This window comes from Hypanus sabinus, chromosome 3 (assembly GCF_030144855.1).
Source record: "Hypanus sabinus isolate sHypSab1 chromosome 3, sHypSab1.hap1, whole genome shotgun sequence".
Taxonomy (NCBI): domain Eukaryota; kingdom Metazoa; phylum Chordata; class Chondrichthyes; order Myliobatiformes; family Dasyatidae; genus Hypanus; species Hypanus sabinus.
This window is the reverse complement of record NC_082708.1, coordinates 33,849,213-33,874,032: the sequence shown is the minus strand read 5'-3', so window position 1 is coordinate 33,874,032 and position 24,820 is coordinate 33,849,213. Positions and strand designations below refer to the sequence as shown.

The following is a 24,820-nucleotide window of genomic DNA, read 5'->3' as shown; positions in this document are numbered from 1 at the left end:
AGAGTGTTTTCACCTTCCTGAAGTCCACCACCAACTCCTTTGTCTTAGTGATGTTGAGCTGCAGTTGATTCAGCCCACACCACTCACCAAAGTCGTCCCCCACTCTTCTGTACTCAGCAATGGCATCTGCTGTGGTCCTGTTGCTCCGGTAGCCAGGGTGGAGTGCATTGAAGACACTTATCAGGCAGGATTTGATATGTTTCATCAGAAACATTTCAATGTACTTCATCAAAGTAGATGTAAGTGTGACTGGATGATAGTTATTGAGGCATGTTACCACATTCTTCTTATAATTCAAGTCTTCCTAAAGCACGTGGGTACCTTAGACTATCAAAGTGCGAGGTTAAAGGCATCATTCTTCTGCTGCTGTAGCTCATCCACTTTAAGGTTTAATGTGTTGTGCCTTCAGAGATGCGCTTCTGAACACCATTGTTGCAACGCGCAATTATCTAATTTGCAGTTGTCTTCTGTCAGCTTGAACAAGTCTGGCCATTCTCCTCTGACCTCTCTTATGAACAGGGCAGTTTTGTCTGCAAAACTGCTGCTCACTGGGTGTTTTTATTGTTTTTTGCACAACTCTCTGTAAACTCCAGAGAGTGTTGTGCATGAAAATCCCAGGAGATCAGCAGTTTCTTAGATAAATAAGCCAACCCGTCTGGAACCAACAATTATTCCATGGTCAGATCTCATTTCTTCCCCATTTTGATGTTTGGTCTGAACAACAACTGAACCTTTTATCCATGTCTACATGCTTTAATGTATCTAATTGCTGCCACAAGAATGGCTGATTAGACATTTTAATTACTAAGCAGGTGTACAGGTGTACCTAATAAAATGGTCACTGAGTGTATATTATGTACTTTATATAAAGAGTATGTTCCTTTGTTAGTGTCATGATAAGAGATCATGGCTGTAAACCATTTGACACTCTTGTAAAAACTGTTAATTGTATCTCATTACTGAATATTGTTATTTCTATGAGTAGTGTTAATTATTACTATTATGTAAAACATTTGTGGTTGTAATCTTACCTGTATCTCTATAGTCCTGATTAGTTTTGAGAGAATTGTCTTCAAATTGTTACTTGTAACAGGCAGATCTAGTGAAATACATTATAAATTTTAAGTAGTTAATTCATGAATGCTTATAAACATTATGATTTTTTAATAATCATTACCTTAATAATTCAAGAAAACAACAAGTCCACATCATCGACTGTTTATTCCTCTGTACTGATGCTGCCTGATCTGCTGAATTCCATTTTGTTTGTGTTACACTAGATTTCCAGCATTTTTTATTGACATACAGGTGGAACAGGCCCTTGCAGCCCTTTGGAGCCACACTGCCCAGCAACCCTCCAATTTAATCCGAGCCTAATCACAGGACAATTTATAAGTTTTCATTAACCTAACAACTGGAACGTCTTTGGATCGTGGGAGAAAACCAGAGCACCAGGAGGAAACCCACACAGTCACAGCAAGAAGGTACAAAGTCCTTAAAGGCAGAGGCAGGAATTGAACCCGGGTCACTGGTCTGCAATGTGTTGTACTGACCACTATGCCACCGTGCAACAACAGTAAAACACTGTTTTTTTGGCACAGTCCTTCTTTGTATTCATTCGCGTGGATGTTTATGTTTTCAGTGTGCCTACATTATACTGTATACATAAATAAATAAAAAGTTACTCGATGTCTCTGTGATTGATACTCAGCACACAGAAGACTGTTGGATTCATTCCCTGCTGCTCAGAAAGTGGGATGAACCTGAGGGATAACAAATAGGCTTTACACTCTTAAACTGAAGCGGGAGAATGTCAATCATGAATCCAGAAACCTACAGCTGATGCAGATTTATACTGAAAAATTGAATATGTGTTTTTTGTAAGATTTCATTTCTTACATAATTTGCGTGGACTGTCCATCTTCATAGTGAGCTGAGAAACACTTTGCCAAACATATGCAAGATTCTCACCCACCATTTAAACCCATCTTCTGTCCTTCAAGAAAGCGGACAGGAGAGTACAACTGGTAGTTGGTATTTTCAACATCCAAAGTTAAGGCCCCCCCCACCACCACCCATGGGCCAGGCTGGTTATATGGTTCAGAATAAAAGCTAAAGAAGTATATACCCTCACTTGTCACACTGGAGATATATACATATCAGCCAAACACTTCACAAATCTTTTTGTGATAAACTATTAATACCAAAAAAATTCCTTTGTGAATTTGCTGATCACTATTATAACCTTAGCAGGACTTTTGAGAGAACTTTGGACAAATTACGTAAAGAGGGTTGTTGATCATCATTCAGTAAGCCTTCGTAGCTGGTTAAAGGAATCAGATGTTGCTCCACCATCATTGGAGCCCATATGATCAGAGAGGCAGGCAGACTGAAAGGATTGACCTAAAAATTCCAGATTGTACTAAATACAGTTTTCCACCAAGCATCACACAGAAAACAAAAAATTTACCTTTTGGAAAGAGTAAAGTGTTGACTACATGAATAACACCATTATTGGCCATAAGATCGGATTGCTTGGTCTTCATGCCATTCACCGTCAGTGTGTTGTTCAGCTAAAAGCAAAGAAGATCTATCATATTTCTAATCTTCAATTAACACTTTGCTTTCTTTACAAAAGATGACCCAGGTACAGCTTGAGTCATCTTTTCTTGGCTTCTTTAAAAAAAAAATCCTACCTTAAAGGTTCAGTGAATAAATGCACTGAGAAGTCCAAGCTATATGAACAACAATGACTTCACATTCAATTCTTTCAAATCGGTTGACCCTTTTAAGATGTCTACAGTACCTCTGTGTAATGGAGGATAAACAGTCTGCAATTCTGATTCCCGAGTGTTATTTGGCAATCCCCATAACAAATACAGGAACAAACACAAAAGGGTTGATATTTAGGTGGTGGAAGTTGTGGGGTGGGAAAGGTGTTGTTTGGCTATGAATTCCCAACATTTGCATTCTCCACACAGTTGAAAGGACTACTCATGTTCATTGAAAAGATTACACGTTAATAAAAGCCACTTAGATAAATTCCCAAAAGTCTTGTGCATCAGTAGATCAGCAAACAGTCACTCCTTCCACTTCTTACTAATATAGTGAAGGGAGAAACAGATCGATATACGATTAATCAACCATTCCTCTTAGAGAAAGTGTTGTGTGTTAAAGATATATGTTCCACAATCAATATTATTGTTTATCCCAATCAAATTTCAGTTGACCTTCCTTGCTAAAATGTTCCTCACAGAATTCAATCAGATGTTATACCGTTTGATTTTGATTAGCTAATTATTTAAATGTTCTGAAGCCCGATGCCTTATATCCAGTATATTTCTTTAGGTACAGTGCAACAAGCCACACTTGCCTACTTAAAACTAGCCTAATTTACAATTACAAAGAAATCGTACTAAAAGAAAACCTACTAAATGGTATGTCTTTGAAATGTGGGAGGAAACAAGAGCACCAGGAGGAAACCCACTTGACTTATGGGGAACTGGGAATGGAATGCTCATATTGTGGAATATTTCACCATTAATAAACTGTGCTGGGACGTGCATGAATTCAGAATCCAGAAGTGAATCTTACCAGTTTCACCATGACTGTGCTGCCCTGCCATGACTTCATCACATTTGTGACTCCAGTTTCAATGCCTCCTCCAATGTAAACTCCTTTCAGGAAGTGATAAGATATGATCTGCTCGAGAGCATTTTTGTCTCCTGTGAAATAAATAACAAACTTCAATGTAATTTACCCCCGAGAGTGAATTTCAGAAATCTTTCATTGGAGCAGGATTTGAGCACATGGTCAGACAGTGCAGATTTAACCAGCTGGATGACAAGGTCTGGATACTATGGTACATTTTTAATGTCCTTCTAGTTAGCTGTTAAATGTCTCCAAATATGAGAAACAACTAAAAGCTGTTAAAATTATTTGCAGACTTTACTACTGCAAGCTTTGCCCAGCTTTACTGGTTGTCAGGGACATTTCTGTGAGAAAATTCCTCACTGAGTTGCTTGAAGCTCAGCTGCCACTGAACTCTGACACATGAAGGGTCATTCAGATACACAATTCATATCCAGCCAAGGCAAGTGTGGGTAGGAAGGCAGCTTGGTCAGCAAAGAGACCAGGACAGCAAAGCTCTGTTCCATCATGAATTAGTGCTTGGCATCTATTGTGAGACACATGTGAAGATTGTCTGATGACTTAGCTTTATATTTTTGCCTCCCTTTCAGTGTGTAAGGGGATTTGGCAGACAATAATTACCTTATAAGAACACCAAAATAATAGGAATGGGCTTTTAGCCTCTCAAGCTGGCCTCACTGTCCAATCTAATCATTTCAGTTTTCAGTTCCTCCTCTGTGCCATCCACCATAGCCCTCCATTCCCCAATCATTCAACAATGCACTAATGAACCCTCTATGTTAAATACTTCTAATAACCTCATCTTTACAACTCCCTGAGGTGGAGAATTTCAAAGGTTCACTACCCCATGCAAGAGTAAATTCTTACATGCTTCAATTGTAAATGACTGCCTCTTACTTTGAAACTACAGTGAAAACATCTAGTGAAAACATCTCAATATCTATCCTTTCATGCTACCTTTGTATCTTATATGTTTCAATAAGATGATTCTTCATTCTTATAAATTCCAAAGAATACTGATGCCATCTGTTTAGCCACTCTTGAAAAGACAATTCTCTCATTCCAAGAACTGACCTGGTGAACCTCCTCTGGACTGCTCTCTGGGTGTGGCCTCACCAATTACATACTCTACACAATTGTAAAAAAAAACCTCCCTACTTCTGCAATCGTGATACACAGTTTCAATCCAAAGCAACTGCAGTTCCTTGTGTTCCACAGATACTGTTCAATCTGCTTCCTCCAACAAATTGATTGTACCTCTGGATTCCAGCATCTGCAGTCTCTTGTTTTGCTCTCTATATACTCCAACCTCTTTGCATTAAAAAGTTTATTTCTTGCTGCAATCAGGGCCTATGTAAAGGGGACATTGGTCTGCCAGAGGATATTAGCATTAGATCACTTATCCTGTTGGTAGATTTGGAGGAGTTTATGGAGACCGACTTGGTATTATTTCTGCAACTACAGCTAGCTTATGACTTAGAAGTGTATTAGATGGTAGGGATCATTTCTGCCTGTTAGTGTGCGCTTTGCGATGGGTTTGTTGTCTGGATCTTCAAACCTCCATTTTCTCCCCTCAGACAGCCGAAATCTGAAAGTGAATGTTAAAATGGAATGTGAAATTCATTTCTGAGGTTTATCTTCTTTGAGAAGTGCCTTTAAAGCTATGGGAAACAACCAAAACTTTCCAGAGGCTTGTTGTGGAGTTTGTAAAAATATTGTAGATTTTTTTGTGTATCAGAGACCTGTTGTTTCAGGACCTTTGTTTTGTGGGTGTTAAATGCAAGGCCCTTTTCTGTTAAGTAGCACTGGACAACAATGATTTTCCTTCCTGAATACCTTTGGGTGTAACTTATGGATTTTGGACTGCTGATCAGGAAAATCACCGTGAAACTTCCCTATCACACCATTTTTTTTTGGAATTGCCCATATTTGTTATTTCAATTCATAATTCAAGTCAATTGAAATGTTGCCTACAATGTAAGTTGAATAGCTTCCAATCTTGCCCAGAGATCCCTGGGAATGATTAGGCAGGGTGGATGCATGGCAGGACAGGTTTTAGAAAGGCTATAAAAGCATCATGCATACACCCTTCTATGCATTCTGTTTACATGTATATCAAACTGCCATGCTAAAGAGTCTCATTACATTAAAAAGAATTGGCCGCTCCATTAGCAGTTGGATCCAGGGCAGAAAGGTGTGGAACATAAGCCACTTGTAGACCCAACAAAGATATTTTTGTCTCCTCTTCATATAAAACTGGTGCTTACGTAAAATTTTGTAAAAGCAATGATCAAGGAAGCTGAAGGACCTCGATACTTGAGACAGATGTTTCCCAGAATAACTGATGACAAGATTAAGGAAGGCTTTTTTGTTGGTCTACAAATCAAGCAGGCTTTGCAGGAATGGGACCCATTCTCGGGGTTCCACAACTGGCCGTTATTCGACATGCCAAGGGTTTGGCCTGAGAGTTTTGATCGTGTTCAGAAGCCTAAGATCTTGGGGCTCTGGAGACGGGCAGATTGAGGGTCAGTGTCACGGCAGGAGACACATGTGTTGTCGGGGAGACCAGAAAATCTTTTGCTGTGGGCCCGAAGACCCGAGGTCTTTGCGATCTTCGGATGCATAGCTCGAAAAAAGTGATGAAGCGGACTTTTAACATCGTAAACCAGCGGGTTGTTGTTATGTCTCCCGTTCACTGTGAAAATGGGGGACACCTCCTTCTTCCTTGCCAGGAAGAGAGAGAACCTGTGGTTAGTCGAATGTCGGATGAAATGCGAAGCCATTGGGTTAACTCTGGTCTGTGTCTTTGCTATTGCTTAGCACACGTTTGGGCTTGGTGATGGTACCAATGCATTTTATTTTGCTGGTGGGAGAGGGGGATCATTGTTTGCTGCGGCTTATGTGTGGGAGAGGGGAGCTGGGCGTGTGACTTTGCGGTTCTCACGGTTAACTGTTGTTCATTCTTTGGGGCACTTCTCTGTTTTCATGGATGTTTGTGAAGAAGAAGTATTTCAGGATGTATATTGTATACTCCTCTCTGACATTGAATGGCTTTGAAAGCATTCAAAGATGTTGTTGAAAATTTTCTTGGCAACTACAGAACACCAGACCACGTTGACAACATGCTTCAAGCAGACAAAACCATGAAGTGAAACATGTCACTGATGGTTCATTTTCTGCATTCCCATTTAGACTTCTTCCCTGCAAACCTTATTGCTGTCAGTGATGAACATGGTGAGAGTTTTCACCATAACGTTGCAGTCACGGAGAAACAGCATCAGGGCAATTGGAATCCATCAATGCTGACTGATTATTGTTGGACACTTAAGCAGGAAGCCTCAGACACCGAGTGCAAATGAAAGTCATCAAGAAAACATTTGTAGCTCAGTTGAACTATTGCAAAGGGGCAGCACCATTATGCATTAGATTAAATAAAAGCTCATTTCTTCTTTCTCCAAATTCCTATGTGATACAGGTAGTCTGAAATTATATGTGTTCAACTTCTAGTCATCTATCATAACCACAAAAATTTCTGAGGAAGCAACAATTTTGAAAAGATTTGTTGTCCAATGCTTTTTCAGGGATAAGTTTACAATGATTTGGAGCTCGTGCTGTGAACACTTGCACGTGAAAAACGCAGATCAATGACCAAAGTTGGGGATGAATTTTATTTTTTATTTTGTTTGAACAAGACATGTTTGGATAGCTTCCGCTTCTCTTGCAATTTAGCACCACTCTAGCATGAAGCTTCTTGGAGAAGGAGTGCAACACTGCAATATGAAAGAAACGTGAAGAAGTGTTCAGGGAGTAAGGTTGCCTAGGTGACACCTCCTTGGATGAAGAATAAGTCTGATATGGACGCAGTGTGTAAGATCACCTGGTAGATAAAAGATGGAGCCTAATTTCAGCAAGCGACCAGATCTGGGGGAGGATGCCCCACACTTCCCATTGATTAAAGGAGTCAAAAGCCCTTTGAGACACTGAGAAAGGGCATGAGAGGTAGTTGATGGCTTTCTCTGTATTTTTCTGCAGATTGGCATGCAGTTTAAATTATGTCTAGTGTGCTTCTACGTTGTTGGAATCCACACTGTAATTCAGCAATCAGTACTTCGGCCACTGGTCAATTACCAAATACCTCTTGCTCAGGGATACTGGCAAGGATATCAAATGAGTAATTAAGTGAGTTTGGTAAAACAGTGCACACTGCTCAAGTTTTTCTGTGGGATTCTTTTACATCCAATCAAGAGGAGATTGTATTGAATCTAACATAGGTTCTAAAATTTGCAGTGTTTTACCATGGAAGCCTGTCTGCCTTCAACCACACTTGACAATAGCAGCTGACTATGTAGTGTCTGGAAATAGTTGTTACGGTGCCATTCTAACAAATGTCTTACACAAGGATGCACAGAACACTATTCTGTACAAGCTTGTGCCACTAATAGAGGACAAAGGGGGCAAAGGAAGTACAGCACATTCTAGTTTTGAGAGCAGAAACATAAGACGGTTGGTGAGGATGACAAGAGTGACAGGGAGTTGGGTGTGGAAATTGGTGCTCAGGGGCTGGGGACTATATTGATGATTATTGAGGAAGATGGAGAGATGATTGGGGGGTAGGAGGCTTGTCACTGGAAGATGCTTGGGAGATCCCTTGAGGATGTTAGTAGCGAATTATAATTTCACATGCAATCAGAATCCAGATCAAATATCTAAAAGCGCCCTACAATCACATAGAGAATCTAATAACATTTAGCTATCAGGTTTTCAATAAAACTTTAAAGGCTGATTATGTCCTTCCCCCAGGCCTAGCTGTCTGTCAAGATGCTGTGACATTTTTGAATGTGGCTGACATTCAGAAACATTCAAAAATACTCAAAATCTTCCAAGACACACAAAATGCTGGAGGAACTTGGCAGGCCAGAGAGCATCTATAGAAAAACGTACAATCTATGTTTCAGGCTGAAAATAGACTGTACATTTTTCCATAGACTGTACTCTTTTCCATAGATGCTACCTAGCCTGCTGAGTTCCTCCAGCATTTTGTGTGTGTTGCTCGGATTTCCAGCATCTGCAGATTTTCTCTTGTTTGTGTTTTTCAAAATCTTGTAAAAGGGGTTAGAAAAAATATTTTTAGTTAAAACTTATTAACAGTTTAAAATAATGGAAAACACTTAAATTACATAAACTCATTAAAACTATTTAAATAAAATAATGAACAATTCAATAAATTAACATATGTTAATAGTATTCCTCTGCACTGAAGTAAATGGAGATGCTGTTCCTGTGCTGGGTCTAATGTGCTACAGGTTACCCAAGCAGAAATTTGCAGTAAGTGAAAAGGAGTTGTCACAAATTTGCACTCCACTACTGAAAAAAATCTGTGGCCAGGGATAACAGTGTGAATTGCTGCCTGAAATTTGGAGTTTCAATATAATCACACACATAAATACTGAGAGTCTGAAATACTGATATGGAGATAGGGAAATGTTGCAGTTCCATGCTCCGCGGCGGTTTCCCAAAAACTCTGAAAAAATTAGAATCCACTGTTTAAAAAGAATCATAACCCATCAATTAGATCGTTATATAGCTGATCACTTACTTATCAATTCATTTATCTCATGTTCTGAAAGGCTGGCAAATGCCTCATTGGTTGGAACGAATACCGTCCAATCTCCTCCTTCCTTGAATACTTCAGTCAACCCGACAGCGTCTACGAGACGCAGGAAAATGCTGATAAGGAATGTAAACAAAACCTCAGATGAAATTCATTGGCATCAGAATTATGTAAGGTTGATACTAAAAAGATGGTCATTCATACTAATCCAATATGAGTGCTTTTATTGAGAATCTAAACAGCTCAGTTTTATATTCCTTTTAATGATTCTATATCATTCTGCTTCCTGCTGAGTCATTCAAATAAAAAAAACCTGTCCCAAGTTAAAATTTACATATCTGATATCTATCAGTTTGGTTCAACGTTTGACTAATTTGTAAGGTGAGCTAATGTATTTGCCTTGGATGAAGTTCTTGGAATTTACTTGTTATTGACAAGGCTGACTCAAGGCCAATCATATTCTTGTAGCCCAAACACAGTCTCCTTCACCTGCACCCCTCTGATTCGCAACACAGGAGCCCCTCAGAGCTGTGTACTAAGTCCCCTCCTTTACTTCCTGTATATCCATGACTGCGTTGCCACCCAGAGCTCTAAGCTGCTGATTAAATTTGCTGATGACACTACATTGATTGGCCTAATCTCAAACAATAACGAGGAGGCCTACAGGGAAGAAGTCATCTCTCTGACATAGTGCTGTCAAGAAAACAACCTCTTCCTCAATGTCACAAAAACAAAGAGATGGTTGTGGTTTACAGGAATATTGACATCAATGGATCTGAGCTTGAGAGGGTAAACAGTTTATGTAGTCTGTACACACCAGCTGTGTGGTGAAAAAGGCACAACAGCACCTCTTTCACCTCAGATGGTTCAGGAAGATTGGCTTGGGCCCCCAAATCCTAAGAACTTTCTACAGGGGCACAATTGAGAGAATCCTGACTGGCTGCATCACTGCCTGGTATGGGAACTGTACTTCCCTTAATCGCAGGATTCTGCACAGAGTGATGTGGACGGCCCAGTGCATCTGTAGTTGTGAATTTCCCATGATTCAGGACATTAACAAGGGCAGGTGTGTAAAAAGGGCCTGAAGGATCACTGGGGACCCAAGTCACCAATCACAATTTATTCCAGCTGATACCATCTGGGAAGCGGTACCGCAGCATAAAAGCCAGGACTAACAGGCTCGGGAACAGCTTCCTCCACCAGGCCATCAGACTGATTAACTCACACTGATTTGAATGTATTTCTATGTTACATTGACTACTCTATTTATTATAAATTATTGTAAATAACTATGACTGTGCATTTAGACTATGTAATGTAAAGATTTTTATTCCTCGTGTATATGAAGGATGTAAGAAATAAAGTCAATTCAATTCATTCCAGCTTTCTGATTGATGTGCTGGCCTCAAAAAGGATATAATCCATTTCCCGTTAGAATGGGGCATGAATGTTTCACTAATCAACCAATGAAAAGTTAAAGTTTACTGCTGGATGTGAGGATGTACGTGTTTACTGTCCTTTATTTTATTATACAAAGAGTACAATATATGAAGCACTTGACTGGCAGACTCTGATAAATGATTGCGATGACAAAGGATTTTCTCTGCATAATAGTGGAATAGTTACCTAAAGCGAGGATCCTCTCTCAGAATTTTCACAATTGACTTCTGTGCAGGAATAATGACCGTTTTTATTGAGTGCAATACGCCATTTCTTCCTTCCCTACTGCCGCGGTACATGCAAGAATTCTCGATGCAAACTGCCTGCCAAAAGTAACAATATAACCTCATTACATCAGTCTCACTTCTTCAGCACTGTCTTAGATCAAAAGCAGTGACTCTCTCTGTAATTCCTACTTAGTATGTGTGCTTAACAAAGACGATTTAATGTTTCCTTTGTTTCATTGGTGCATATGGCCAGAATTATTCTATTCTACTATGTTGAATGAGTAGTTTTAAATAAATCTGGAAAGTAACAGTAATCGCTTAGGATGTTCAATAATAAAGTTACAATTTTAAGTATATCTGCCATATCTGTTATGACATTTTACAAGACAATTCTTTCCATATATGCAGTAGCATTAAAGATTTGGTCTCATAGACAGAAATCAGAGTTATTCCCCCCAAAATTTTCATTGAATGTATTAGTACCGTTTTTTAAAAACACGAACTTTGGATCACATCCACAGTTAATACATGAAAATCTGGAGTTGAATCATTTAATGCATTGAAATATGGTTTGTATTTTCAAAATAATTGACTGGGGAATAAAGGATTGTCCCAGGGAAAACAGTTCAGATTATACAATTCAATAAACTTCTACCAACTCTAAACAATTTACTTGGAGAAAATTCCTATTCTACAATGTATCATTACATTAAAGAACTGTATTCAGAAAAAAATATATATCCAGATGGGAAATTGCTTTCTGCATAGGAATTATTGCATTATTTCAGTGTACTAAGAGCCCTTCTGTCTCCTAATGCACAATTATTAAAAAGTTTTATCTAGAAAAGATTTACTTTGCACTATTTTCTCAATCAAATAACTTTGTATCATTCTTCGTGTCCTTTTTTTATATACTGGTAATTACTTTACATGAGTAAACTAGCTTCTATGAAAATTCTGATCAATCACTTGTTAAGCCATATCTAAACATTTGGAGACACTGACCAGAATGTGCCAATACTTAGCTGATGGTTCTGTAGTGAACAAACAACTAACTGTAATTAATGGGTCAATTTTGTTGCTGCGCAGAAATGAGGATTGAGCTAGAAGACAGGTATGCCACCTGCTGAGTCAGAAGATACATTCTAAGGGGAGGAACAATCCTGCTCCTTAGCTTTATGCCAGAGATGGTTGGCATTTCTAAAATAATCTAAGCCATTTGAATAGAGTTACCAACCTTTCATTTATTTGATATTTTTTTCCATAAATCTTATTATTTAATTCCTAGCATTTAAATGTTTTAAGTATGTTAATTACTTTTTAGTAATTTTATTAATATTTTTAATGAAGACTCAGCCTTCATTCTGATACATCACACTTTATGGCACATCCACAGTAGCCATGGAGATCTCCAGTATAAACAAACCTCAGATATGTAAATATGCAACCATGAGTATTGAGCCAGGAACAAACATACAAGTTGGCCTGTTACTATTAACATCCGTTCTCAGTTTCTCCTTTCTAACCTGTTGAATTCCTTCTACTTTGCCCCTTTCTTGTCTTCAAAAATTCCATGTAACCTACATCCAATTCATTAACATCTATTTATTATTTATTGCTTCCTCAGAAATTTGTCCAGGTTAAATGAAGTCAAGGTTAAATGTTTTAAATCACTGCAACATAATGTACATTGGAATTTTCCATACTTACAGTGCGGTAGACAAAAACTCTGAGGTAATTCCCTCCAATTGTCCTTAGTGTTTGTCCATCGTACAACTCATTGAGGACCACTTTTGTTTTCAGAATATGATTTTGTAGGATCTTTTTCAGATATCGCTGTTCATAGCTCCTAATTTCCTCTATGGAATGAAAGTGAAAATGCTATGTTAAAACTGGAAGGCCTGAATGACAATGGGACCTGTATCGACTGTGAAGTCACGTGTATAGATTCAAGTTGAGTTACTGCAATGGTATAGTTTAATCATCCTTTCACTCCTTCTCTGTAATCCTAACTTACACTGTATAATGAGACTCACTATAATAAAAGTGATGGATTTACACAGATTCACAGAGATTAATAAGCAATGACCAACATAAACTGAACTCGGGACTTTTATGTGACAGTATGTTGTAAGGATTGATACTGCCAAATAGTATTGCTATAGCCAATTCTGCAGTAATCAGTAGCAATAACAAATGCTACTACTTTTCAGTCCAATTTGAACATGGTAAAATAATTATTATATTCACAAAGTTACCATATCTAAAGTTTAATAAAAGCAGTTACTTTTACCAGATTGAAAGTGCCTAAGAGAGCTATCCAAAAGTTTCAAAAGTAATCCATTTTGACCAAACATTAAAAGTAAATGACAACTAACACCAGAAAAGGATAATTTGCAATAGTATTAATCCATAGGTATTTAATGTGCTCCTATCAAACTCTCTTGTCTGCCACTTTAAACAAGATATTAAAATGCTTGGAATGACCAGCTAAACTTTTATCCTTTTAAGCATCAGCCAAAGAAATTTTGTGTGTTAAATGCTTATGTACAGGATATCAAATAAAATAGTTATGCACAATATAACACATTAAATGATTCAGCACGTTGTCAAAAAAAGTTGATGTGATAGTTTACCAGTGAAGGCTTCATTGAAAGGAACAAATAAGGTGTAGACTCCTTTAGTGAAAGCAGCAGAAATTCCAGTTTTTATCAGAAAGTCATGGAATATTGATTGCTTGCTGCTTGTCAATTCAAGAACCTGCTTAGCTTTAAATGCAATAAAAGAAAAGTTATTATTGAAGATTTATCAGTAGTGTTAAGATAACCTTTAGTTGTACAGATTTGCATAAAACTTCAATACAGTCTAGCAAACAATCCTAACTCACTTCACTGCAAAATATTTAACTAGCTGTCTTTCATATAATAAGTACTAAGATTTTATCATTAGAGGCAACGTTTCAATCTTTCATCTCTGCTATAATCAGTTTTGAGTTTATACATACTCTGGTCACATGATCACAGGTAAAATATTGTTTATTTTTTAATCACAAAATTTTGAGACACACTAGACTAAATTCTACACTGCACTTGCTCTTTCTAATAGCTAATATGGCATTAAAAGGCAGACCAGTCAGCACAATTTAACTTGATTGGCCCAAAGTAACTATGACGCGTGATAGCTCAGCTTTGGTCTGCACCATCCATGCCATTATCTGAACAGCATTATAGGCTCCAACTTAACTTTTCAAGACAACAAATAATGTATGAATCAGTAAGCATAACTTGCTAGGTTAGATTATATTTATCGTGGAGACTGATTGGTCCATTGTGCTGAATGACTAAGTAGCACTAATACTGTGCAGGACAATGGGACATTCAGCACTAAAATTGTATCAGATTCATGTTATAGAACTTAGTAAGCAGTATAGGGAATCTAAACAGTTACCCTCAATATGATTTTTTTTCTAAGAAACTTCCATACAAATACTGAAGATTAATAATATAAAGAAAACAAATCAGGAAAATAGAATGCATAATACTAGGAACATATCCGGAATGTTGTTCAGAAAATTTATATATACTATCCTTAAATAATACCTTTTCATGCATTTGCCATTCCATTGAGAATACAAGGACCTAGTCAGGAAATAGAGGCGTGAGTCAGGATTTGATTGCTAGTATCATGCAAGTCCAATGAAGAGAAGTAGAGGTGTTGGAGTCATTTAATAAGGAAATTCAAAGGGAAAATTGGAGGGGCATGAGATATGCCTGGTAAACAAGCTAACTGAAAATCCAAAAAGGTTCTGTAAGTATATTAACAGCAAAAGGTTTCCAACGGAGAGAGTTGGTCCCTTTAAGGATTAGTATGACAATCCATGTGTGGAACCTGAAGAGATGCCCAGGAACTTAATTGAATACTTCTCGTTTGTATTTGCCACCAAGAAGGATGTGTAGCAGATAAGCTTAGAGGGGGTAACAGTGGCATACTGGAGCATTACAAATCAGAAATGTTACAGGGAGTGGAAATGCATGAAGGTGGATAAATCCCCAGAGACTGACCTGAAGTACCCAAGGATTTTATCAAAACAAGACAGGAGATTGCAGTAAGTATTTTCTATATGGACTTCGGCAAGACCTTTGACGATGTTTCACATGGTAGGCTGCTCTAGAAGGTTAGAACATATGGGATTCAGGGTAAGTTAGCAAATTAGACATCAAATTAGCCAGATGGTGGGAGGCAGAGGATGGCAGTGAAGGGTTGTTTTTCTGATTGGAGGCCTGTGACCAGTGGCAAACCTTAGGGTCTGAAGCAGGGTCCTCTGTTGTTTGTCATGTATATTGATTAGGATGAGAATGTAAGTATTTTGGAAATGGCACCCAAAATAGGCAGTGAAGAAAGTTGTCCAAGTTTGCCACATGATGGATCAACTTGAAAAGTGGACAAGGACATGATAGATGGAATTTGATATGAACAGAGTGCAAAATGATGCACTTTGGGAAGCTAAAGCAGGGCAGAACATACACAGTAAATGGCAGGACCGTGGGGGGTGCTGTTGAAAAGTTAGAAAAGTTAGAATGCTGAGTACAAGTATGTAATTCCTTGAAAATGGGATCAGTTGTACACAGGATGGTGAGGAAAGTATATGACATAACTGCCTTTATCAGCCAGAGCATCAATTAAGAGTAGGAAAATAGTCTTAAGTTTGTGTAAGATGCTAGGTAGGCCTCAGTTAGAGTACTGCATGAACTTCTGGTTATCAGACTGTAGGAATGATGATGTTAAACTGAGAGAGCAGAAAAGATTCACAAGGATGTTACTTGGTTTGGGGGTGGGGGGGGTTTAAGTTACTTGGAGAGATTGGATAGGCCAAGGCTATTTTCTCTGGAGCAAAGGATGCAGAAAGGAAACACAGTAAAGCTGGATAAAATTATTACAGGCAGGCAAAGTAGGTAGCCAGTGTCTGTTTCCCGTGGTAGAGATGTCTAAATGCAGATGACACAGATTTGAGGGGACAGGATAAGGTTTTAAAGCAGATCTGAGGAGTAAATGTTTTGCCACAAGTTGTAGCTGGGATCGGCAATGAATTTCTAAGGAGGTGGTGGAGGCAGAAGCAGTAGCAGCATTTTAGAAACATCTGGACAGGACACAGAGGGATACAAATTAATGCAGGCAAGTGGGATTAGTATGAATAGGTATCGTATGGATGGTCAGCATTGTCACAATGTTCCAACGGGGCTACTTTTATGCTGTTTATGCTGTTTAATGCTGTTATGCTACTTTTATTTTAAAGAAACTGACTTTGAATGTATACAATTCCATTCATAGTGAACAACTTGTGTTGCATTAATAAAAGCTTTTGAGTGCAATAGAATCAATGGATTTCCAAAAACTTCAGCAATTACTTAGATATATTACACACCTAATAGGGCTTTCTCTTGATAAAGTGTTTTATAATGAACAGCCAGTTTGATTAGAGCAATAAGGACTAGATGTCATAGCAAAACTTCCAGTCAAAGCACCACCATCTGTTAAAATATCTCTTCAGCTGAGCAAGCACCATTCCCCCCCTCATCGAGATATACACATTAACCCTGCTTTGAGAGCTACCGATGATCTCTAGACCCAGCATTGTTTAATCTGCCCTATTATAACTATAATCTTGACTCCAAAACATCAGTGTAAACTAAGTTTTGCCGCATTAAAATCAAATTTGAAGCCCTCAACCACATGGCAATAACTGCTGTACTCAGATAGTTCCCCACAGAACACCTGTCAGTTCACAGCTTACAAGAGCCATATAGCTGCTTCTAATCTGCCATAAGTAGTCACTGTAAAGAGACTCTTAGCTTTTCTACCAAAAAGAACCAGGAATAACAGCAATGCGATCGAGGAGATAATCAATGAACAAAACATAAGATTATCTTGTACTTGAAGTTCCAGTTTACTCCAGGGAGAATAAACCCTCTATAGGCATGTGAAGGCGAAACACACATGGCCCACCCTACAGAGAGCCAAGAATGGAGATGAACTCATCGGGGACAGAAGGGAAGTTGAAATTTACTGGAAAGAACACTTTGAAAACCTTCTCAGCTGTGACTTTGTTCCCAATGCAAGTGCTCTGAATTTCATCCCACAGCAACTTAATTCTTCCTAGCCGTGCTGCTATTCCCAACCAGGAGTGAAAAGGACAAATCTGTTGGAATTCTTTGAGGAAATTACAGGTAGAATTCAAAAATCAAAGATGCAAAGGGACTTGGGAATCCTTATGCAGGATTCCTTTATGGTTAAATTGCCAGTTGAGTCAGTTGTAGGGACAGCCAGAGCAATATTAACATTTATTTTGAGAGGGCTAGAATATACAATCAAGGATATAATACTGAGGTTTTATAAGCTATTGGTCAGACTGTATATGGAGTATTGTGAACAGTTTTGGGCCCCTTATCTAAGAAAAGATGTGCTGGCATTGAAAGAGGTCTAGAGAAGAATCATGATAATGATTCCAGAAATGAATGGGTTAATGCATGAGGCGTGTTTGACAGCTCTGGGCCAGTACTTGCTGGAGTTCAGAAGAATGAGGAGTAACCTCATTGAAACCTATCGAATCTGTGGAATACATTGCCATGCACGGCTGTGGAGGCCAAGTCATTGAGTATATTTAAAACCAAGGTTGATAAGTGGAGGGTGTCAAAGGCATGATGGAATAGCAGAGCAGGCTCAATGGGCTGAATGGCCCAATTCTGCTCCTTTGTTTTATGGTCTTAATTCCAAGTCAAAAATAACAAGGCCTGAAGAACAGATAGTATACCTGCTGAAATCCTAAAAACCAGCAGTGAAGAGATTAAATTACAAATCCATTTCTAGGAAGTGTAGGATTTTCCAGGGGCCCTCTGAAAAGCTGTAATCACGATAACCTTCAATAAGGGAGATATGTAGATTTATCTGCCATCCTCCATAGGCAACTTCAAAGATTGGGTCCTGCTCAGGCAAATTCTCTGAGTGATCGGAGAGTTGCTCCCAAATCTCAGCTAAGATTTCATTCATCTACAGGTACTGTGATCCTGATTCTCACTGTGCAATAATTCTAAGAAAAAAAGTGGGGGAGCAGCACCAGCCACAATATCAGGTTTTCTTCAGCCTCACACAAGCCTTTGACCCTAATTTATATTTGTGCCATGTCCATGTCAGATGTGAACCATGTTTCTAACCAGTGGTTAAGTCAGTGAGCCAATCTCAGTCATGTCAAACAAGGCTGTGCAATTGTCCCAACACTGTTTATTGGTTTTATTCTCCTTCTTGCACCTCACCTCTGTGAAACAGAGCTAATACGAAGAGCAAATGATGATCACACTCTAGAACCAGGAGTCAAGTTGAATGTTGGAGGCTGAGTTCCAAGATATTGTAAGTTCATTTGTCTAAGCATAGGACAGGATGAACCTAACTCTCAGTATTTGAATGTCAAGGTCCTCCACCCACCTGGCGCTACTGCATCAGACTGTCCTCCAGCAAATTTTACAGCAAGATCCTAGAAAATATACATCTCTCTCATACTTTGAGAGCCACCTCTCATCATAGGCAAATATTTTTGATGAAATTCATTACTACTGCCAATGTACCAGCAGAGCCTTTGGCAGAGAGAGAAAATGGTGTTCATAGGAAGGCCATTTGGCCCATCGAGCCTGCTCCGCCATTCAATATCATGGCTGAATTGGCCATAGATTCATCTCTACCCACCTGTCTTTTCCTCATAACCCTTAATTCCCCTACTATGCAAAAATCTATCCAACCTTGTCTTAAATGTATTTACTGAGGTAGCCTCCACTGCTTCATTGGGCAGAGGATTCCACAGATTCACCACCCTTTGGGAAAAGCAGTTCCTTCTCATCTCCATTCTAAATCTACTTCCCTATGAGGCGATGTCCCTAGTTCTTTCCTGCCTCTATCTTATCTATACCATTCATAATTTTATATGTTTCTGTAAGATATCCTCTCATTCTTCTGAAATGTTCAAATGTTAACAACTAGGACCCAACACAAGAATAATCATCTACTAAGACCATTAATCCATACCTACAAATATGTTTCTGAGGTGTGCAAGGCATTGCAAAAGTACTACCACTGTGTCCATAAAATCCTCCAAATTCTCTACCATTGAAATTCTAGTTACTACATTTGGCAGTGAACAGAATTCCAAATGCAGAGAGAAAAGTATTCAAGGAGTTTTATTAAAGAAATGCAACATTCTCAGTGGACCAAGATTGGTCAAAAGTGGAGAAGGATCATTCAGAATGGCAGTGACTATGTGAGGCCATTCATCAAAGCACACAGAGGCCCTGTGGATGGAGATCACCACCTCACAAATTACACAACCGACCACCCACTCCAGCAGCAACTTTCTGCCCATCTTTGAAATAACCTGTCGTTGCCACCTTGACCTTATTCACTGCCTCAGAACTCAGTAAACTGGAGTGGAATTAAGTCATTCCCGATCTGGAAGGATTGCCTAACAAGAAGGGCACTCATGAGAAAATGAAGCATTGCACTACTGAAAGTCATTGGGCACAGCTCTAAGGCCAAATGGCCTAAATGTCTGTATGCCAAAATATAGAAGTCCTGCATTTACATATTGCAACCCAAGTGTACAAACAGCAATAATACCTGGATGATAGCTCGTCATTTGGAATTCTGTTCACTGCCAAATGTAGTAACTAGAGCTATCATCCAGGTATTGGAATTGCTTCAGCTCTTACTGACCTACTCATTCCATCTCTTTCGAAATGGGTACAAATCTAACTAATGTTTTCCCCATTCTAAGGATATTTGTGCTATTGTAAACTAAATGGGACTGCAGCATTGCCTGCCGTGTTAAAAAAAACTCCATATGGATTAAATTTTCAAAATGATATATTTTCCATGAATGTAAATTTTATACAGAAAGCCATTAATATTTCAAAATGCACAACGTACTCATTTCAGACTAAATGAGAATTTATTGCACTTATCAAACTAGATACTTGTTACTAGATACTAGATACTAGTTACTTGTCAAACTAGAAAAGCAACAGTACATTTGGAAAATATACGAGGAAGGAAAGAAACACATCGCAGTTAACTGCATATGTAAGCCATTATCTGTTGTCAATTACCTGCATCGGGAATCAGCACTTCATCAATTAAGTGGATCACACCATTGGTTGTCACAATGTCTTTACGATTTACCATCCGATGTCCATTAATAGTCAGACTATCACCCTCACATCCAATCTCTATATTCGATCCTTCCAAGGTTGTGTATGATGACCCATACATGATAGCTTCTGAACACTGGACTGAGTCAAGAATGTGGTAATTTATTAGAGCTAGAAGAGAATGGCAGAAGGTTAGGAGAGTATTCAAAAAGTGACACACAGGTTACAAGTTTAATTTAATCTGATGCACAAAACTAGGAGATGCATTATTTAAGCAGATCCATTATAACCAGTCAATAGAAGTCATAAATACAAATCAAACATTACCGTTTGAAACATGTTTATGAGAGATTCAATTCCTAATTCTACTAAAATCAAATTCATTACCAAACTGGGGATTTAGCACAAATCAGGAGCAAAAGCTTGGAATGATCCTAAGACTGTAAGGTTGAGAATTACTGTGATCCTGGCTTCCATGGGCAAGGCACATGGGTGAAGTAAAACCTGAGAGGGTCATGGATTTCAGTGAGGATATATAATGCAGTTTGAGGGTGGTCATCTGATCAAGATAGTTGTTAACTATCTCAAAGATGGCACTATTTCAGGAGAAATGGAGTTAGTTCTGGTTGGGTGTTCTTGAAGTAATGAAAAGTCATTGAGGTTGAGATCCATTTGCTGACAAATTTTACTGCAGTTGATATCACTTGAGAAATTCTACACTGGAAATAAGGTGCTGGAAAGAGAGAAAATCCTAAGTATGAGGCCAAAAATCATCATATATGCAAGGACTTCCAAAAAAAAGTGTGCAAAACTGTTCTGTACCAGATTTTTGAGTTGCACAGCCCTTTGTTGGGTGCCGATGAAAGGAATATCTAGGATGATATATAATGTCTAGAAAATCATAGGCAGATGAAGTTTAAATAGATTTTAATGCATTTTCTAGAGCATTTATAACTCATTGAATTGCTAATCTGACAGTGTGGAAACAGGATTATTGTATGTGGAGAGCCACCTACTTGGAAAATTTTAGAAAACTTCAAAATTTATCAACAATACAAAAGCTGGAGTTAATCACCAACTTTTTTACAGTGTAAATCACGAACTTTGTATGTGCTATGAATGTTTAGTGCATTTTGCCCAATTATGCTACTAGTCCCACTGATTTTCCTGGTGTCATTCACACATGCCATGATGTCATCAAACAGGAATCCAACCATTTTCTATCCACAATCCGAAAGGCATATTAGTCTAATATGTTATGATTACTGTCACACTCCCACAACTTTCAATGGCTTTGGCCACTCTCAGTATGGGATTCCCATACGTACAGACCATTGCATGGGATTGAATGGTGACCACCACCCTCCAATAGTGCATATTGCCGTAGGACCATGGCTGCTATGGGAGGCCTACTTAAAAGCAAAGGTCCCTTGTGGTCAGTGTCAGAATGATGCAGCAGCTGCTGTAGGTTGGTGCAGAAAAACTTTCAGGTCATGTTTCAATGAAAGAAAATGACTGCAATAGACAATAGACAATAGACAATAGGTGCAGAAGTAGACCATTCGGCCCCTCGAGTCTGCACCGCCATTCTGAGATCATGGCTGATCATTCACTATCAATACCCAGTCCCTGCCTTGTCCCCATATCCCTTGATTCCCCTATCCATCAGATATCTATCTAGCTCCTTCTTAAAAGCATCCAGAGAATTGGCCTCCACCGTCTTCCGAGGCAGTGCATTCCACACCTCCACAACTCTCTGGGAGAAGAAGTTTTTCCTCAACTCTGTTTTAAATAACTGACCTCTTATTCTCAATCCATGCCCTCTGGTACTGGACTCTCCCAACATCTGGAACATATTTCCTGCCTCAATCCTATCAAATCCTTTAATTATCTTAAACGTTTCAATCAGATCCCCTCTCAATCTCCTCAATTCCAGTGCGTACAAGCCCAATCTCTCCAATCTCTCTGCATAAGACAGCCCTGCCATCCCAGGAATCAACCTAGTGAATCTACGCTGCACATCCTCAAATGCCAGAATGTCCTTCCTTAAACCTGGAGACCAAAACTGTACACAATATTCCAGGTGTGGTCTCACCAGGGCCCTGTACAAATGCAAAAGGACATCCTTGCTCTTGTACTCAATTCCCCTTGTAATAAAGCCAACATTCCATTTGCCCTCTTCACTACCTGTTGCACTTGCTCATTCACCTTCATTGACTGATGAACTAGGACTCCTAGGTCGATTTGCATTTCTCCCTTACCTAACTCTACACCGTTCAGACAATACTCTGCCCTCTTGTTCCTGCTTCCAAAGTGGATAACTTCACATTTATTCACATTGAATGACATCTGCCAAGTATCTGCCCACTCACCCAGCCTATCCAAGTCTCCCTGTATTCTCCTAACGTCCTCTTTGCATGTCACACTGTCACCCAGTTTAGTATCGTCAGCAAACTTGCTGATATAGTTTTCAATGCCCTCATCTAAATCATTGACATAAATTGTAAAGAGCTGTGGTCCCAATACAGAGCCCTGTGGTACCCCACTAGTCACCTCCAGCCAGTCCGAGAAACACCCATTCACTGCTACCCTTTGCTTTCTATCTGCCAACCAGTTTTCTATCCATGTTGAAACCCTGCCCCCAATGCCATGAGCTCTGATTTTACTCACTAATCTCCTATGTGGCACCTTATCGAATGCCTTCAGAAAATCTAGGTATACTACATCCACTGGCTTACCCTCGTCTAACATCCTTGTTACACCCTCAAAAAACTCCAACAGATTAGTCGAGCATGATTTACCCTTGGTAAATCCATGCTGGCTCGGCCTAATCCTATTACTGCCATCAAGATATGCCACTATTTCATCCTTAATAACGGACTCAAGCATCTTCCCCACGACTGACGTTAGGCTAACAGGGCGATAGTTCTCCTTCTCCGTTTTCTCCTTCCCTCCTTTCTTGAAAAGTGGGATAACATTAGCCACTCTCCAATTTTCAGGAACTGATCCTGAATCTAAGGAACATTGGAAAATGATTACCAATGCATCCGCAATTTCCTGAGCCATCTCTTTTAGAACCCTCGGATGCAGACCATCTGGACCCGGGGATTTATTAGCCTTCAGTCCTATCAGTCTACTCATCACAGTTTCTTTCCTAATGTCAATCTGTTTCCATTCCTCTGATATCTTATGACCCTGGCCCATTCATACATCTGGGAGATTGCTTGTGTCCTCCCTGGTGAAGACAGATCTAAAGTACGCATTAAATTCTGTTGCCATTTCCCTGTTTCCCATAACAATTTCTCCCAATTCATTCTTCAAGGGGCCAACATTGTTCTTAACTATCTTCTTTCTCTTCACATAGCTAAAAAAGCTTTTGCTATCCCCTTTTATATTCCTGGCTAGACTGAGCTCATACCTGATTTTTCCTCTCCGTATTGCTTTTTTAGTTAAGATCTGCTGTTCCTTAAAACTTTCCCAATCATCTGTATTCCCACTCATCTTAGCCCTGTCATACTTCTTTTCCTTTTTCTTTTTCTGCAAACTACTTGAACCATTTCTCAAAAACATAACAACTTTTGGCAGAGTACCTAATTAGTTATTAGAGTTAAATTAACATTAACACACCAATTAACACACCCAAAATGAGTGCAATCTGATTTCTGTGCTAAAATGGCTAATTTATTATTTAAACTTCATTTATGCAACACTGTGATCAAAGGCAAAAAAATATTATGATGGGCTGAAGATGTTGATTTTATAAAATGAGTGATGGCACGTTATGTGCCTCTTTGAGATCTCTCACAATGTTTTCCCATTAACTTCAATTAATTGCTATCAGCCATTTTACACCATGCACAGATTTGCATTTATGTGTTAATTAGGTCAGGAAATTAACTTAACATGTCTGAAGTGCAAACACCAAAACAAATTGAGACAAACTGGAATGCAGGCATAATGCCAAACATATACACAGGGCAATCCAAATGATTGCTTTGAGAACAAGTCAGTCATTTGTTACACTCCACAACAATTAACAAAGTACCTTGCAGTGCCACGGGGTCTTTCGTAATGCGTTCTAGAACTTCTTGTGGAAGCTTGTCAAAGGCTTCATTGGTTGGAGCAAAGATTGTGTAATAGCCACTTTTGCTAAGGGTTTCAAACAACCCTGAATCAGCTACAGCAGTCTGACAAGAGAAGAGTTAAATTCACAATGCATTAGACAGTTGATCCTCCTTATCCGCAGGGGATTGGTTCCAGAATCCCCCGCGGATACAAAAAAAACCCCGTGAATGCTTAAGTCCCTTATTTAAATTGTCTCAGTGCGGTGGACTTTAGGACCCGGCAGAGTTCGGGACCCGCACTGTTTCTGTTCCGGAAAACGATCACGATTAAAAATAAAGTGGTAATAATAAAGCAATCAAAAAAGCGTTAGGCTACAGTTGGTCAACGATCAGAACAATTTTAGAGGATAAAGTGAGAATAATGGGGCACATGAAGGATCTGCCCCGATGAAAGCTACAATTATTACTAAGCAATGCAGTTGTTTAATTATTGAAATACATATGTTTCATATGTGTTTTATATGCATAGAAAGGTAAAATATATACTAAATACTAAGACAAACGTGTGACTAACTGATGCTAAATAACACCGGATGTACCTGTTCTGAATTACAGAACTTCTGTTTTTTTTTGATTCCC

General features: G+C 38.9%; 2 protein-coding genes across 6 annotated transcripts in view; one reads left to right on the top strand and one right to left on the bottom strand.

Moving 5' to 3' along the window:
• The window catches only part of LOC132391180 (uncharacterized), a 1,045,680-nt gene that overhangs the window by 483,495 nt on the left and 537,365 nt on the right, over nucleotides 1–24,820 (top strand). The gene's annotated exons all lie outside the window — the stretch shown is intronic.
• The window catches only part of LOC132391179 (periostin-like), a 67,833-nt gene that overhangs the window by 24,029 nt on the left and 18,984 nt on the right, over nucleotides 1–24,820 (bottom strand). For all 5 annotated transcript variants that reach the window (XM_059964046.1, XM_059964049.1, XM_059964047.1 and 2 more), the window contains exons 7-15: nucleotides 24,163–24,304; nucleotides 20,076–20,288; nucleotides 13,566–13,697; nucleotides 12,640–12,788; nucleotides 10,889–11,025; nucleotides 9,248–9,378; nucleotides 3,595–3,725; nucleotides 2,471–2,573; nucleotides 1,032–1,099 (exon numbers count right to left, since the gene is read on the bottom strand). In XM_059964046.1, the coding sequence (XP_059820029.1) occupies nucleotides 1,032–1,099; nucleotides 2,471–2,573; nucleotides 3,595–3,725; nucleotides 9,248–9,378; nucleotides 10,889–11,025; nucleotides 12,640–12,788; nucleotides 13,566–13,697; nucleotides 20,076–20,288; nucleotides 24,163–24,304 (1,206 nt within the window). The remainder of the gene's footprint in view (nucleotides 1–1,031; nucleotides 1,100–2,470; nucleotides 2,574–3,594; nucleotides 3,726–9,247; nucleotides 9,379–10,888; nucleotides 11,026–12,639; nucleotides 12,789–13,565; nucleotides 13,698–20,075; nucleotides 20,289–24,162; nucleotides 24,305–24,820) is intronic.